Source organism: Manacus vitellinus, unplaced genomic scaffold, assembly GCF_001715985.3.
Source record: "Manacus vitellinus isolate BGI_N305 unplaced genomic scaffold, ASM171598v3 scaffold_92_pilon, whole genome shotgun sequence".
NCBI classification, from domain to species: Eukaryota; Metazoa; Chordata; class Aves; order Passeriformes; family Pipridae; genus Manacus; species Manacus vitellinus.
Genome location: NW_021940877.1, coordinates 1,181,723 through 1,198,854, shown reverse-complemented (window position 1 = coordinate 1,198,854; position 17,132 = coordinate 1,181,723). Strand labels below are relative to the sequence as shown.

General features: G+C 42.9%; 1 protein-coding gene across 1 annotated transcript in view; it reads left to right on the top strand.

Annotated features, from left to right (window-relative positions):
• The window catches only part of UBR4 (ubiquitin protein ligase E3 component n-recognin 4), a 78,960-nt gene that overhangs the window by 3,066 nt on the left and 58,762 nt on the right, over window positions 1-17,132 (top strand). The window contains exons 2-29 of the mRNA XM_029965242.1: window positions 592-689; window positions 1,560-1,663; window positions 2,312-2,441; window positions 2,549-2,688; window positions 3,012-3,114; window positions 3,659-3,800; window positions 3,956-4,080; window positions 4,733-4,857; window positions 5,082-5,141; window positions 5,267-5,457; window positions 5,708-5,807; window positions 5,914-6,051; window positions 6,532-6,649; window positions 7,065-7,252; window positions 7,812-7,971; window positions 8,095-8,180; window positions 9,203-9,372; window positions 10,036-10,318; window positions 10,934-11,066; window positions 11,483-11,562; window positions 12,180-12,308; window positions 12,761-12,943; window positions 13,144-13,266; window positions 13,354-13,583; window positions 14,215-14,339; window positions 14,908-15,005; window positions 15,127-15,284; window positions 15,973-16,182. Coding sequence (XP_029821102.1) covers window positions 2,393-2,441; window positions 2,549-2,688; window positions 3,012-3,114; window positions 3,659-3,800; window positions 3,956-4,080; window positions 4,733-4,857; window positions 5,082-5,141; window positions 5,267-5,457; window positions 5,708-5,807; window positions 5,914-6,051; window positions 6,532-6,649; window positions 7,065-7,252; window positions 7,812-7,971; window positions 8,095-8,180; window positions 9,203-9,372; window positions 10,036-10,318; window positions 10,934-11,066; window positions 11,483-11,562; window positions 12,180-12,308; window positions 12,761-12,943; window positions 13,144-13,266; window positions 13,354-13,583; window positions 14,215-14,339; window positions 14,908-15,005; window positions 15,127-15,284; window positions 15,973-16,182 — 3,647 coding nt within the window. The 5' untranslated portion in view covers window positions 592-689; window positions 1,560-1,663; window positions 2,312-2,392. The remainder of the gene's footprint in view (window positions 1-591; window positions 690-1,559; window positions 1,664-2,311; window positions 2,442-2,548; window positions 2,689-3,011; window positions 3,115-3,658; window positions 3,801-3,955; window positions 4,081-4,732; window positions 4,858-5,081; window positions 5,142-5,266; window positions 5,458-5,707; window positions 5,808-5,913; window positions 6,052-6,531; window positions 6,650-7,064; window positions 7,253-7,811; window positions 7,972-8,094; window positions 8,181-9,202; window positions 9,373-10,035; window positions 10,319-10,933; window positions 11,067-11,482; window positions 11,563-12,179; window positions 12,309-12,760; window positions 12,944-13,143; window positions 13,267-13,353; window positions 13,584-14,214; window positions 14,340-14,907; window positions 15,006-15,126; window positions 15,285-15,972; window positions 16,183-17,132) is intronic.

The following is a 17,132-nucleotide window of genomic DNA, read 5'->3' as shown; positions in this document are numbered from 1 at the left end:
CTTTAACCTGCACAGTGTCACCTCTGTCAGAAATAGCTGATCTCCATGGCCAGTGGGTCTCACAGAAACCTCAGAGACTTGACTTACCTGCCAAAACCCTTCCCTGTCCAGCTCATGGCAGATACTGCGCTGTTGTGATTATGCAATTGCCTGGTTTGATCCCTCTGATTTGCAGAATTGCACAAACTCCAGTTGCCTCTGTGCCATGACAGAAAGGGAATGCCTGTGCTCCAGGCCTGGCAAATCCTGCCAGTGTTAGCAGAACGCACAGTCCAAACACTCTGGGCAGCTGAGTTTAGAATAACTTAAAGGTTAATGAGCCTCTGGCTGGAAGAGAACCTGACCTGTTGATGCTTTACAGGAGAAACATTTACAATATTGGAATTATTTCCTTAAATTTCCTATGTGGATAGCTGCGCCGGTGCCGTGATCTGGCTGCTGCTTGTGGGCTCAGTTCTGAGGACATGAGTTCTGTTCTCAGAGCTGTTAATGGTCTTGTCTTACCTCTGTTAATGGATATATTTGGGTGTTGGGTGGTGCTGCTGTTGTGCTGGATCCGATTAACACATCTTTCCTGTTCTCCCATTGCAGTGAATCTGAAATCCTGCACCACGACAAACAATATGAGCCTTTTTACTCCTCCTTCGTTGCACTTTCCACACACTACATTACTACTGTGTGTGGTCTAAGTAAGTGTTCCCCCTCCTTTGTTTCTCTTGCTCTTGTGTTGTGACTGGGATATAGTGAAAGTAAATCGGAATTGTTGTTATTTTTGTATTTGTTTTTTTCCCTCTTGCTGAATCAGACTTGACATTATATACGTATCAGACTTTATCCTGACAAAATGTCAGTTCTGATGAAAAGGGAAGCTTGTTGATGGGAGCGTTTGGCTGCCAAGTACTGGACAACGTTGCCTTTTTGGTTGCTTATTCATTGACCTGACTTAATTTTTGGTCAAATGAAGTTTTTGATTCAGTTTTCAGGATTTTTAGATTATTTTTAAGGAGTTAGAACACTGCCATCCTTGAAAGTATCCAAGGCCAGGTTGGATGGAGCTTGGAGCAACCTGATCTAGTGAAAGGTGTCCCAGCCCATGGCACTGGTTTGGAATGAGATGAGACTTAAGGTCCCTCCAACGCAAACCATTCTGGGATTCTGTAGTTGTGTTGCTGTATCAGAGTTCATGATCTAAACATTGTGACTCAAAGTATTTTCTGTTATTCTGGCTGACAATTTAGCAATTTCAACCAAAAAAAATGGGCTTTGTGGACTCGTTTCATGTTCTTCAGTGCTTCTGTCAGCATTAAATAATGTTGCTGGGGAAACTGTTTTATATGTCTAAATTTCTCTTTCTGGTAGAAGGCATTATCCTGATTTACTGTCATTTCTTGGATTGCATTGTCATGAGACTGAATTTATATTGAGCCTGTACGTTCAGCATGGATGGACTGTGTGTGTGCCCACGCTGCAGAGCATCCTTTTCTACTGACAGCACTGGGAACTTATTGCACTGAATTATTTAAAAACTTATTCTAAGTACAAGGATCTGCTTTTTTCAGTACCAAGAAACCAACTGCAGTCGGTGGCAGCTGCTTGTAAAGTCCTCATTGAATTCTCCCTGCTGCGGCTTGAGAACCCAGATGAGGCATGTGCTGTGTCACAGGTGAGCACAGATTTTGACAGTGTGGCCAAGCCTGAGTGTTAAAATGGACTTTGGGCTCTAAATCTGAAATATTTGCTCTAATATTACAAGCAAAATTATTAATGAAGCTCTTAGAATATTTAAGGTGTACCGTTGATTCTTGCTGAGTCTTCTCTCTACATTCTTTACTCAGAATCTCAGGTTGCTTACAACCTGAAACAAAGGTGACCTGAAGTCTTGGTTAATTCTGTTGCAGTTTCATACATTCTGGTTTGGTTTTGTGTAACAACCTGGATCAAAACTATTTGTTGTGTTTTTAAAGGTGATTTCTTTCCTGCTTGTATTCTAATCATCTGGGAAAGCTTATATCTATTTAGAAGAGGAAAAGCACGTGAGAAGGGTTCACATAATCTAGTGTATCGCAGAGAGCTTCTCCAGGTGTTTTCCATAAGAAGCACAGGGACAGTGTTGGTGACCTGAATTACCTGCAGTCAATAATCTGTCACGATCTTTGGTGTGAGGTCCCAGTGGATTAGAGCTGTTGCAGTGGCCTTGCCAACTGAAGTTGCATTACTCTTAATCCAGCTGCTTACAGTAAACGATATGGAGGAATAATTGGAATCAAGAGAGTTTAAATTGTACTTTATATCTTTTGTTTTCTTTTTGTAGAAGCACCTCATTCTGCTGATAAAGGGACTGTGCACGGGCTGCAGCCGCCTGGACCGGACAGAAATTATCACCTTCACAGCAATGATGAAATCAGCCAAGCTGCCTCAGACTGTCAAAACCCTCTCTGATGGTAGGGCGGAAATACATTTGTGTGTATTTCCCTGCAGCACTGGAGTTAGGCACAGAAAGTCCTGGGGGTGTGCTGTATGACACGGTGGTTTGTTGTTTACCCTGCAGTTGAGGACCAGAAGGAGCTGGCCTCCCCGGTGAGCCCAGAGCTGAGACAGAAGGAGGTGCAGATGAACTTCCTCAACCAGTTGACATCAGTCTTTAACCCCAGAGTCTCATCATCACCATCCATCACACAAGAGACACAGGTGAAAAAACCCTGAAGTAGAACCAGTCTGAATTTTAACATTAGTAACATAGTGCAGGGAAGGGCAGAGGACTGCAAGTGGTAGTTTAATACAAGTGTAAGGAAAACCTTAAGTATTTAAATCCTGCTTGCATGTTGTTGAGTGGAAAATGGCAATTGGCATTGTGTTGGCAGTAGTAGATTTGTTTCCTCGTGGAGGGCAATGTTCAGTGATATCCATGTTTTGAGTCCTGCTGCTGATCCACCTTGCTCCTGTATAGAGACTTACAGCAATACTGTATATTTTAATGCCTCTGTAATATATTTAGTATGTGCTTGCTTTAGGTGGAAGGAGAGAATGAGGATCAAGCTGCCACGGATCAAACCTCTGCAGCAAAGACCAAAAGCATATTCATTGCTCAGAATGTGGCCAGCCTGCAAGAACTTGGTGAGAATCAGCTTTCTAAGCTTCAGGGTCAAAAAAAGTGCTAGAAAAATGCCTCAGTGTTTCACCTCACAGCTCGGAGTGGGAGGAAATTCTCTGGCCTAAAGGATTCATAGTGATTGCCAGGGGAGGTTGTGGCTGGAGTGGAGTTTTTATTGCACTCAGTCAGTATGTTTGTGTTGTGAGGGGTAAATAAGATGGACAATATGAAACAGTTTATGGGATGGGTCATTGAGCAGGTGTGGAATAGAGTCTCAGGATCGTTAAGGTTGGAAAAGACCTTGGAGATCATCACGTCCAACCAACTAGACCTGATGTGCCATCTGGCATGGACACAGAGCTTTGTGACACCCGTTACAAGTAGGGACTGGAAACGTGACCAACTGGTTTATGTGTTGTAAACTACTCTTTATCCTATTGCCTCATTTCTGATGACATTTTCTCACCACAGAGACTAATTAAGTCAATTATTGCGGACCGTTAGATCTGTCCTGCTTAGAAGCTCTCTGATGAAACAGTAAAATAACACTGTTGTTATTTTTGGTAGGTGGCTCTGAAAAGCTGCTGCGAGTTTGCCTGAACCTGCCGTACTTCCTGAGATACATCAACAGGTTTCAGGATGCTGTGTCAGCCAACTCCTTCTTCATCATGCCAGCCACGGTGGCCGATGCCACCGCTGTGCGCAACGGGTCAGTGCCGTCACTGCTCTCTGGTACCTCCTGGTACATCCCCACAGGTCTGAGGGGAAATGACTCTGCTGGTGGGACAGTGTCGCCCACTGGCTGCTCCTCTGAGCTCTCGTGTTCGTCGCTTTGCTGAACCTCAACATGTGTCCTTCCTGCAGGTTCCACTCCCTGGTGATAGATGTGACCATGGCACTGGATACTCTGTCTCTGCCTGTGTTGGAGCCCCTGACTCCCACACGTCTCCAAGACGTGACTGTTCTTGCTCTCAGCTGTCTCTATGCAGGTGAGTAGATCTCCTCTGGTTTTTTGGAGCTTTTTGCTCTGCTTTGTGAGGCTCAGCCCACAAGTAACCTTTATTTCTCATGAATTTGAAAGGTCTGCGGCAAAGCGTGTGACTGGGTTAATATTGAAGTTGTTACAGTGGCCTTGAAATGTTGGTACATTCTGCCACTGTTCTTGTCAGTATCTAAGAAAAAGGCTGAGTGATTTAGCATCTTAAAGGCCTGTGATTTCTGCTCTTTTTGTAACGTTCAGAGCATAATATATTTTTACAATGCTTTTATGGCTTCAACTTAATTGATTGTAGCCCCAAATCAACTTTGTTCTCCAGGAGTGGTTTAAGTACACCAAAATCCTGAGTGTTTAATTGGCATGGAGGAGACTTTAAAGAGATATGGCACTCAAGTATGAAGATAGTCTTAAAAATGGTGTTGAATTACATAGTAAACCATTTCCTCTTTTAACTGTTCCCATGTGTTTTTGTAGGATAAAACTTTCCTCTTTTGGGGGTACTGAAGATTTTTTAGTCTCAGCTGTGATACTGAGCATTCCCCATTCCGTCAAGTTTACGGACACATTTTAATGTACTAAATAGGAACATTTTGTCCCAAGATTGGCTCTTACTAAGAATTCTCCCTGCACTTGTTTCCCCTGAGGTGTGAGCGTGGCCACCTGCATGGCCATCCTGCACGTGGGCAGCACTCAACAGGTACGAACCGGGTCCACAAGTTCCAAAGAAGAAGATTATGAAAACGATGCTGCTACTATTGTACAGAAATGTGTAAGTAATGAGAGAGTGTTCATTGTTTTCCGTTTCAGCGCATGAAATGTGTAGAATTTGTATTTATTTGGATTGCAATGACTGTTATTTCTAGGCATTAGCCTTGCTGGTAAAGGAATTAAAGAGTGGCTAATTCTAGGGGGCAAAATACACTTGTATTTTGAGTTTTTATTTTTATTATTGCCCAGTGGAGCACCTTACCGATGTTTTGGCTTTATTTGCAGCTTGAAATCTATGAAATGATTGGGCAAGCCATCAGCAATTCACGCCGTGCGGGGGGTGAGGTAAGATTTCCATCTCAGGAAGCTTTTCCCCTATTTTTGTGCTGGTCTGTTTTGGCATTTGGATTGATACTGTTTTGTCTTGGTGCTTTTTTCTCCCCTGTTCCTCCTGACTTTTGGTATGATAGCATTATCAGAACTTCCAGCTGCTCGGGGCTTGGTGTTTGCTGAACAGCCTCTTCCTCATCTTGAACCTCAGCCCCACGGCCTTGGCTGATAAGGGAAAGGAGAAGGATCCACTGGCTGCTCTTCGTGTCAGAGACATTATTGCTCGTACTAAGGAGGGTGTTGGGTCTCCAAAACTAGGACCTGGGAAAGGGTATGTAACACTCCACTGCAGGAATCATTGTCCATGGATATAACCATGCCTAGCAAGCAACTACTGTGGGGTCTTGCTGGTCTCTGGAAATTTTATTTCACTCCATTTATAGTTCAAATCTTGAGTCTTGGAAAGAAAAGTTATCTTCTTCAGTTTATCAAGGCAGGCAGTTCACTCAATTTAATCTATCTATCTATTTATTTATTTATTTACCCCCTGAAATTGTACTGTGTCCTTTGTGTTTCTGTAGGCACCAAGGGTTTGGTGTGCTGTCAGTGGTGCTGGCAAATCATGCCATCAGATTGCTGTCATCGCTCTTCCAAGATCTGCAAGTGGAGGCATTGCACAAGGTATGCAGGGACCATTGCGTGTTCTCGTGAAGCATTTTGCCCTCTGCACTCAAACACGCTTCTCAATTCTCTTGTTTTCAATTGAATTTTAAATTCTCTGCTCCAGGGCTGGGAGAGTGACGGTCCCCCAGCAGTGCTGGATATCATGGCTCAAAGCACGTCCATCCAGAGGATTCAGCGGCTCATAGACTCTGTGCCACTCACTAATCTGCTGCTGACTTTGCTCTCCACTTCCTACAGAAAGGTAGGAACTGGCACACAGAGAACTTCTGGATCTGAACCACCCCTAAGCATGGAAAGTTCTCACTTTTCAAACTGTGACTGAGAGGAATGTAGAATTCTTTCAGAAGTCGTCAGCTGGGGCCTCTGTCTTCCCTCTTTTCGGAGATGTATATTTGACAAACTCGTTCTAATGAAAATGAACTTTTTCTGTAAGTTCAGTGGTATTTGTGAGTTTAATGGGAAGATGAAAAGCCTGTGTTCAAACCCGATGCATTTAGGTTAGAGCTGTTGACTTCAGGTGTTGCTTACAAACTTGACATAGATTGTTTGTTTCCAACCATCCTGTGTAATTTGAAATAAAACTTAAGTGGAAGAAGCCTTGAAAAACTGTCCATAAATTAGTTGAGAAAGATTAGCTAGAAGAAAATTAAAAGGCATGAGGAAGTTACTCTTATTTTCAAATTCTTACCTTTCATAATCCTGAAATGTGCTGTTCTCTAAGGCCTGTGTCCTGCAGCGCCAGAGGAAGGGCTCCATGAGCAGCGACGCGAGTGCCTCCACTGACTCCAACACCTACTATGAGGATGATTTCAGCAGCACTGAGGAGGACAGCAGCCAAGGTAACAGAGTTTGCAGCAATCAGGATTTTACACTGCCTTTCAGATTTAGGGGAAACCTGGCTACTGGGCTGTTGCCTGCTCAGATTGAAATGACGTGTAAGGCTGAAAAAACCCAACAGTTTGTAAGGTCTGTGTGGCAGAAGTAGTGCTGACTGGAGTCTGTTGTGTAAACTGAAGCCTGAGTGGCTGGGATTTGGCATTATTTGCTCAAGAGGAGTGGAAGTAATTTCTTGTAAATTCCTGCTGGACCTCTGTAAAAGTGCTTTGCTGTGTGATTTGGAAGGCAGAAATGAAGATAGCAGATGTCTTAACTCTGCTCACTGAAATTCCATTTTAGGCCTTTTTCAGGCTGAGTAGTTTTATAAGGTATTTGCTTATAATAATATGGTTTTGTTTTTCCTATCTCATGTGTTAGATGATGACAGTGAACCCATCCTTGGGCAATGGTTTGAAGAGACAATCTCTCCAAGTAAAGAGAAGGTGGCCCCACCACCACCCCCTCCACCACCTCCTTTGGAGAGCTCACCAAGGGTGAAAAGCCCCAACAAACAGAGTGGTGGAGAGAATGGGAACATCCTGGCCAGTCGCAAGGATCCAGAACTGGTACGGGGAGGTGTTGGGGCTCAGTGAAATCACTGCTGGGCTGTAGCATTGTCTACCTGTCAGTGAGTAGCTACACAGCAACATGATAAATGTCAGGTATTATAAGTGCATTGCTGATGGAGAATCACAAGTGTCTTGACTTTGAGGAAAGATGTTTTCTATAGTCTCCTGTCAAGTGGAATGTCACAGGATTTGTTGCTGCCAGGGAAGCAGAGACTGCAGATAGTATCTATTTGGGTTACAGAGGGAGAGGGAAAATGGGGGCAGAAGGATGAGCGAAATGACTTGCTAATAGAATGCTTTTAGCTCTAACTCTGTTGGGTAAAGACAAAAATAAATACTGCAGGGGAGAAGTTGGAACCCTTCTACCTTCTGAGAGAGTTCTAGAATCAGTCCTGGTACAGACCACAGTGCAGTGAGCTGGATTGCCATGAGTTCCCCTGTCCTCCACTTCTGGGGGGTAATTAAGGGACTTGATTTATTTTGCTGGTGGTTTAGTTTTTATTTAATGTCTCTCTGCTTTTTTTGCTTCTATAGTGTGTTTCTCTTTTCTTTGCAGTTTTTGGGCCTAGCTTCAAACATTTTGAACTTTATCACTTCTTCTATGCTGAACTCCAGGAATAACTTCATTCGCAACTACCTGAGTGTATCTCTGTCGGAGCAGCACATGGCAACCCTGGCCAGCATCATCAAGGAGGTGGACAAGGATGGGCTTAAGGGTAAGTGAATAGAACTCCGATAGAGCTGGAGGATTTAGAAGTGTGTGTTTTCTTAGTTTCACGTCAAAATTTTAAATGTAGGAGAGCAAAGGTAGTAAAGGGCACTCGATCCCTGTCTTACAGGCACATCAGATGAGGAGTTTGCTGCTGCGCTCTATCACTTCAACCATTCCCTGGTGACCTCAGATCTTCAGTCCCCTGCCCTGCAGGTAATCTGGGGTTGAATGTGTAAATAAAATGAAGAAGTGATGGTGTCTGTTAAGGTCCCTATGTGGATTCTCCACCTCGAGTAGTATCTTGGTGATTACATTTGTGTATCTAGTGTATCTAGTGTAGATACATCTAGAGTAGTATCTTGGTGATTACATTTGGCTCTGAGGCTATTTTGCAAACAGAGGCTGGAATATTTTGAATCCAGTGATTTGAATGACCTTTGCAGTCATCCAGTACAAAACATCCTGTACAGTGTAAACTTAACATCTAGAGTTCAAACTAATCTACTGAACTTTGAAGGTGATGAAAGCTGAGAAGGAAATGAGTCTGTGTTTTGGAAAGTTGCCTCTATCCATGAGTTTATCAAGAAACATTCCTGCAGATTTGCTTTGCTGTCAGGACTGATGCCAAAAAGCCTTGGAATTCTCTCAGGAGAGAATCAAATTAATCCTTTTGCTTCCATGTACTAACTTTGTAGCCTTTAGGTTTCTTTGCTGGGTGATGGGCTGACCTGACTTAACCCTGTAAGGATAGGTTACAAACCTGCTTACCCATCACTGAATTAAATCCCTATACTTTGCTGACTGTTTTCTACTGTATTTAAAACACTCTGTTGTTTGGGTTTTTTTAAAGCAGTTGGACTTTTTAGCAATCTACCTTTTTCCTGTATTTAAAAAGAAACAAGTATTGCTGTAATCAGTCAAAGGGGTCTTCTTCCAAATTCATAGACGCTGAACATAATCTCTCTGGCTGTGATATTGCAGTAAATGAGTAGAGCTCATTAATGCCTTTTTTTTTCTGTATTGGTGTTGAGACTTTGCTGTGTTTTAGGTGGCAGAGGGACAGCATTAAGTGTCCCTCAGTAGCTATTTGAGATAGGAGAGTTATTGCTGTGGGAGCCTTTATGAGCTGAGAGCCCTGCTGATTATTATCATCTCTATGTTCAGATCATACTTTTAATTAATTAAACCATCAGACAGGACTTGGTCCTTTCCAACAAGCCCCTGTTTTGTTCCAGAACACACTTCTTCAGCAGCTGGGAGTTGCCCCTTTTTCTGAAGGTCCGTGGCCTCTCTACATCCACCCTCAAAGTTTGTCGGTGCTCTCACGGCTTCTCTTGATTTGGCAGCATAAAGCCACTGCCCAGGGAGATCCTGATGTTCCAGAATGCCTTAAAGTCTGGGAAAGGTGAGATAATTTTAGGTGAAGCTGAAAATCAATAATCTCTTAACCTCTCTCATTTCCCATCAAGTGAAAACTCTCTGGGCCCGGCATAACAAGTGCGCGTGTGTTCTCTGAGCTGTGATCTGTGTGATGCTTGGAGGAGCAGAGGATCATTCTGCCATGTCACTGGAGTCCTTCATCCAGAACGTAGGAAATGAGACCTAAAATCAGGAATTAAGTGGGAGGAGGCTGAATTACAGCAATGCTGATTTTAAAAAGGGAAGGAGAATGTCTTTCTTTCAGCAGATTTCTAGTAGGTTCTGTTAGGATGGTGCCAGGATTGTTCCTCTCTGCCATTACTTGGATGTGAAAGTCTCTGATAGGGTTTAGCTTTCTTAAAACTCTAGTAACCAGTCTTTCCCATGGGAACAGGTTTGAATTCTTCTTTCTCCCTTTGAATGATTGTTCCGATTTTCCATTAAATGATTTTGCTACTAATTTAATTTGTAGGTTTTAGTGTTTGTGTAATCTCATTCCAATGTAGTGAACAGTTAGTGAAATTACCAGTATTTAAGCAGAAAAATACAATTATGAAAATGTTTCTCTAACCTCTAGTTAAAGAGATTTTAAATAGAGATTTAAGCAGGGGGAAAAGTAAACTTTATAAACTTCCTCTTCTGTTGCCAGGTTTGTGGGCACTCTGAAGCAAAATGCCTTGCAGGGGACTGTCCCCAGTGACACAGAAGATCTGAATGTGGAACATCTCCAGCTGCTGCTGCTTATTTTCCACAATTTCTCAGAGAGGGGCCGCAGGTCCATCATGATGCTCTGTATCCAGACAATTGTGGAGTTGACAGCAAACATGGAGACCCAGCAGTGTTCTGTGCCACTCATCGTGGCACGGCTGCTCTTGGTGTTTGACTACCTGCTCCATCAGTATTCCAAAGCTCCCATGTACCTGTTCGAACAGGTTAGGCTTTGACATCATGTTCTGGATATTTAATTGGTCACCCAGCAGAAATGTGTAACGGGCAATCATTTGGTGTGTTCTGGTCTCTTCATGACCTTTGTGAGTAAATCAGTTTTGATGTTATTACCAGCCTTTGGAGTTACAAGGCATGATTAACTATCACTGCTGATTCCTAGCACTGGCTTCATTTGGAGTGAAAATTCCTGGTCTAATTAGTATCCTAATTCCTGATCAGGACAGGATGATTGTTCTACCTTATCTTTAAAATCTTGAGTGTTTGGGTATTTAGGCATCATTTCTCAGCTACCTTTTCTTTGCTTTAGTGTTTCACCACTGAGGTTTTTTGGATTTCTGGTTTTCTCATTAGTGGGATGCTGGTGCTTTGTACCTGGCTTTTCCAACTGTGGGAAGTTTGGCCTTTGATTTAAACTGCTCCCTTCATATTCAAAAGCATCAGAGAGGGTCCAGGGCTTTCCTCAGAAGTGTGCAATGTTCTGCTTTAAGCAGGGTTGTTTCTATTCTATGGTTCTTTTTCTGGGGGGTGGTATTGTCCCCCTACTCCTCAATGACCAGGATGCCATGGGTGGTTTTTTGTTTGTTCATTTTGTAACTTAGGTACAGTATAATTTGCTGACTCCACCCATTGGCTGGGGGAGTGGATCCCAGGACAGTGCCAGACGAACGTCTGTCCCACTTTATCATGGCTTTAAAGAAGTGGAAGAAAACTGGACCAAACACTGTTCTTCAGGTAAGAAAGAAAATGAAAGGAACTTTTTATTCCAGGATTTACTTTTGAAATTAAATGTGAGCCCTTCCTGTGCCCTGGTCTGGGCAGCTTTTCCTGCTTTTAATGGGCATAGTTACAATAGATAAAAATGCATCTAATAACACAGGAAAAATTTTATTAAATAAAATTACTGTCATCTAGGAGTATGGTACAAGTAATTCAAAATATATTTGTATTTATTGTGCCAGGATTGTAGGAGTAGGAAAACTTTGGCTGTGTATACCACAGGTTAGAGCACATACAATGTGTCATGAAGCTGGTTTAGTATTTGGTAGTAGTATTAAATGTGAAAGGTTAGGGATGGGGGAGAGAGTATAACACAATGCTGCCTAATTAAACTGTCACTTGGAAGGTTATTTTCTGTTCTCACATTCCAGACTCAGTTCCACAGCCCAGGTTCTACTGCATCCTGTCTCTAGAAGCTTCTGAGGATGATCTGAACCGTCTGGACAGCACGGTATGGGCACTGTGGTTTAGAGACCTTCCTGTAAGTCTCCACGAGGCCACGTGGATTTGACAAGTGCCAGGGAAAACAGACAAGAAGGAAAGACTTGATTAAACAGAGAGACCAGAAATTTTTCACTAAGTGGAGAGAAAAAGGGTGGCTGGATAAGATAATATGGGATTCCCTTTTACACCTAGTTGCATGTCAGGGAATTCAGCATGCAAAGTTTGTGAAGATGTGCTGGACTACTTTGTAGGAATGCTTGGGATTCAGTGCTGGAACAGAGAGGCCTGCCCTATCCACACTTGCTTTTCAGTGTTGCTGAAACACTTGAGACGAAGACGTGGCATTAGAGTTGTTTCTCATCACTTTGCTCCATGTTCTTCCTGGGTTATGTTTCCTCTCTACATTTGTTGCCATCAGGGTTGTGGGCTTGCTCCCATGCAGGCTCCCTTATCACTAGTTCATTGATTATCCGACTGAGGAGAGAAATACCTGGCAGAACTCACTTCCCGAAGGTTTATTTTGCTTAGTTTTGGGCTGTGGGTATTCTGAATACTTAAAAGAGTAAGAGCTTGGCTGTATATATGCTTTACAAAGCATCAGTCCTGACTTGTCGTCTCCTGCAGGTTTGTGAGGTCCTTTTCTCCAGGGCTACGAAGTACGATGAGCTTTATGCAGCCCTGACTTCATTGCTTGCAGCTGGGTCCCAGTTTGATACGCTCAGGAGGAGGGAGAACAAAACTGTCACAGCACTGGTAAGACTGTCTTGCTGCCTGTGTTGAGGAATAACAAGTTTTCAAAATTAGGATTTTTAAGCAAAGTATTTAACCCAAGTGGTTTGGGCAGTGGTTGGAGTAACGGGGAATTTACAAAGGCCCCAACTAACTGTAGTGTTTATGGTGGCTGCACATCTCTCGAGTTTGTAATTCATAATATGTTTCAGACTTGCTGTAAGTCCCTGGTAATTCCAGTAGTTCTGGTTAGAACATGATTAAGCAGGAGAAAATTGTATAATTTTTCCTTTTTCTTTTCTCACTCCTCTGTTGCATATTTTGTTGTGTAATATGACAGAAACTCAGTCCAGAATGTGTTCATCTGATTTGGCACATCTGCAGGAGTCTGGAGTCCCTGATGAGATATTTCAGTAGCTATAATGATCGAGACTGTATCTTTCTTTACTAATTTATCCTACTGTTCCTCTCTTTAGGAAGCCTGTGCCCTTCAGTACTACTTCTTGATCCTGTGGCGGATACTGGGGATTTTGCCTCCCTCCAAAAGCTACATGCACCACTTGGCCATGAACACGCCTGAGATGAGCGACTGTGACCTCCTGCACACACTGCGCTGGTCTTCCCGCCTGCAAATCCCTTCTTATGTCACATGGATCAAGGTACAGCCTTGACTGGGCTATTTTGAGATGTTGATAGTAAGAATGTCTGTCTCTTCCATAGGATTTATTCTGTGGGCATGGTGGGGAGAAATGGAAAGTTGTGCCTGTATTTTCCAAAGTGTTCTAGCCTGGTGATTGGCAGAGTGCTTAACTGTAGAGCACTGTTAAAGTGCGATGGGTCTGCTTTTTGCCATCTCTAGGATCACCTTGTCAGGCAGGGCATGAAAGCTGAACATGCTGCTCCTCTCGTCGAACTGACCTCCAGTAAGTGCATCTCAGTGAAGTACGACGTGGAAATAGCCGAGGAGTACTTTGCTCGACAGGTGAGATGGTGGGAATGCATCCATGCACATGGAACTTGTTTTTGTGGAATGATTCGCACTTACTCGTGCTTCCCATTGTATTTGCAGATATCTTCTTTCTGTGCTGTCGACTGCACAACTATTCTCCAGCTGCACGAAGTTCCCAGTTTACAATCCATTTACACCCTTGATGCTGCAATTTCCAAGATTCAGGTTTCTCTAGATGAGCACTTTTCCAAGTTAGCTGCGGAAACTGATCCCCACAAATCCTCAGAGATAACCAAGAACCTCCTTCCTGCTACTCTGCAGCTCATTGACACCTATGCTACGTTTACCAGGTACAGTCCTTGGGATCTCCAGGAGGAATGCAATTCCCTGCAGTGCATTTTGCTTTCTTTGCATTTTGTGTATTGTCTTCTTAGAGGTGCCTGAGTTTTTTTATAGTCCAGTGTAATTACTTTATGTCCTCTAGAATGTCCACTGTTTTAAAAGAATAATAAAAAGTAGCTTTTCAAGCCATGTATGGAAGTTGTTGTTTCTAAGTAACCACCTTGTCTGATCTTCCAAAGCTTCCTTGCAAATTTGCAAAACCAACTTTTCCTCAAAAGATAAAAGCACTCTGTAGGATAGTGCTGCTTAAGGTTATTTCTCTGGAATAATATTGAGGCTGTCAGACCATCAAGAAGGAGAGGGGGGTTAATTCTTACATTAAGAGTCTGAAGTCTTGTAAACTCTCGTTAGAAACCTGTGTAGAAGAAAGCAAAAATATATCAACTTTTTCTTTGGAATGGGCACTTCTCCTCATAAGTAGCTTGGAGGGGATAAAAGCCCACAACTCCCTTCGTGGTACAAGATGAAGTATGGGGCAGAGCTTCAAAAGTTTGCTGTTTATCTGTCACTGTATTGACAGATGTAGTTCAGAAATGCAGAGCTGATTCCTGAAGTAAATCCTTTCCATCCTGAACGCAGATCTTACTTGCTCCGGAGTCTGTCTGAAGAGGGCTCCACGGACAACAAACCCTCTGAGGAGAAGCTCCAGGGTTATGCTGCTGTCCTGGCCATCGGGTCCAGCCGCTGCAAGTCCAACACTCTAGGTGAGGGTGCTGGAAAGCTCACTGTGCCTTCTCTGTAAAGGTGAAGCTTTCTACAATGCTGCCAACATTTCATTTCAAAGCTCTGTGCTGGCTCATGTGTTCTTCACCACTCTGTTCAAATGAGGGAGTTATCCTGCCAGCAGCACACTGGAAGTCTCCTTTTGGTATCCTAAAAACTTAAAAAGCTGGGCAAAGCTTGAAAGAGTAACTGTCTTGTGGGCTTGTCTGGATTGTTGAAATGCTTTTATAACCATATCGGAGCTGGTGGCATGGAATAATAAGGGGAATTATGAAATGTTGCTGTGTTGAAGACTGCTGTGAATTGGTATTTTTGCCCTGTTTTCTATTGTTTTATTAAAGTGAAAGAAGCAGAGAAACTCTTGCAAATGTAGGGATAATTTTGACTTGTAGAAAAGCTTGAAACTAGCCCTCAGCAGAATTACAGCTCAGTTTGGCTACAATTGCGTCTTAAATAATGATCTGATTTAAAGAGTATTGTAAAAGCATTCTGGGTTTCAACAGGACCCGTGAAATTACTCAGATCCTGATGATTCTGTGTTACCTGCAGGGCCAGCACTTGTTCAGAACTTACCTTCAGCTGTGCAGACTCTGTGTGAGTCATGGAACAACATTCACACCAACGAGTTTCCAAACATTGGCTCATGGGTGAGTCCAGCCTGGAGGATTGATCTGGTGTGCCCTTAACTCCCAGAATCTCTGGGCATGGTTGGCGGGGTGTCACTGTGTTGGAGGTGGGTGGTTCTGATGTGTGTGTGTCCCTCCCCAGCGCAATGCCTTTGCCAATGACACGATCCCTGCGGAAAGCTACATCAGTGCTGTCCAGGCTGCCCACCTGGGCACCCTCTGCAGCCAAACCCTGCCTCTGGCAGCTTCCTTGAAGCACACCCTGCTGTCCCTGGTCAGGCTCACCGGGGATCTCATTGTGTAAGTGATGGATTTTCCATACATTATATGTTACAGACACTATGGGTCTGTCTGCTGTTCTCAATGGCTGACTTCATCAGGCTCTACGGGTGGAACTCACTGACCTGGTGCTGTATTTTGAACTAGACCTTTCAGTTTGCAGTTCTAAATTCTACGTGAATAAAGGCAGTCTTTCTGTCTTCATCTCATCTCTTCAAAAGTCCGACCCTCTCAGAGAAACCCTTATTTCTTTTTTTGTCAAATATGGACTTGAAGAAACTGGAATATAAACTGAGACAATATAGATCTAATTAATTGATTTGTTCTTTGTTATAATTCATTTTTGTGATGTTTTAAAAGCATAAAGAGAGAATGAAATGCATTTCTTTTTCCAGGGACTTTAAAATACACTGAAATCAAGAAGTAGTTGTTGACACTGCAGACAAACCCAAAAGCCACACTGTGTGAGAGTGTAGTCTGTCTAGGAAAATGTTGTAACTGTGTATATGCAAAAGTAACATGCAGAGTTTTCTGAATGAGGACTGTTTTTCTGAGGCTGTGTCAGTGTATTTATCCCAGCTTTCTAAAAAAAGTTTTATCACTGATTTCCATCCAGATTTGTGCCTCGCTTGTGTGACTTCTGATTTCCAATAGGGATGTTCTCTAATAGATCATGCAGAGAATTAACTTGTTTGCTTTTGTTTTCAAGCTGGTCAGATGATCTGAACCCACCTCAAGTAATTCATTCCCTACTGCCCCTCCTTCTGGAGACCAGCACAGAGAGTGTGGCAGAAATCAGCAGCAACTCCCTGGAGAGGATCTTGGGCCCTGCAGAGTCAGATGAATTCCTGGCACGTGTTTATGAGAAGTTGATCACAGGATGCTACAACATCCTGGCCAATCACTCTGATCCAAACAGGTAACAGGCTGGACTTGTCCTTCTCCCCCAAAGCTGTGTACAAAGATTGGCTACAGCGGATTTAAACAGCAGCGCTGGTGCTGAGCACAACAGAAAGGCAGAAAATCAGTTTATTTTTATCTGTGGAAGACTTTTATACTTGTAGACTAAAAATACAAGATATTTTATTCATGTTACCAGGAACCATTGAGGCAGGGTGGATTTTCATCATCTCCTGTAACTCTGGATGAAGCATGTGTGTATCTGGATGGTTTTTTATTTAAAAAGATAGAAAATTCTGTAAATACAAGCACGAAATCAAAAGTGAAGATGCCAACCTAACTCATGTTATATTCCCTTTTTCTTGCTGTGTGTAAGGATGGCTAATCCCTGCTTTATCACAGCTAACTACCCAGATTTGGGCTTCCCACCCCTTCCTCTTTGTACAGAGGGAATGAGCTTCCTGTGCAGATGTTGATTCTAGCCATCTGAAACATAAAACCTTTAGACATGATGATGTTGCATCTTTTTTAACACTGATCCTCTCTGGATGGGAGGTCAGAGGGAGATCTACTGACCTGGTACAGAGTATAAATGTGATGGGATTTTACTTGCAGAGTATTTGTGGAGTGAGGATAAGCACAGGGAAGAATGGGGAGGAGTAACACTAAAATAGACTTAAAGTGTACAAACAGCAGCTGTTTATAGGAATTTGAGGTGTCAGAAAGGTCTGGATTATTCTGGGTTTCTGACTGTAACTTGCCTTACAGCATCATGTGATGCTTTTTTGCTGAAGATTTGTTAGGTTTGTTGGTGTTTCTGTCTGGTGTTCATCGTTGTTCTTCTCCTGTCTCATGAAGAGCTGTTTTCAATTGGTGGAAAGTTTTTGGAATTGTATTAGCAAAATAGATCACTTCTTGACTCTCAGAGCTGTTGTAATTGTTGAAATGGCTCCTATATATTCTTATTTG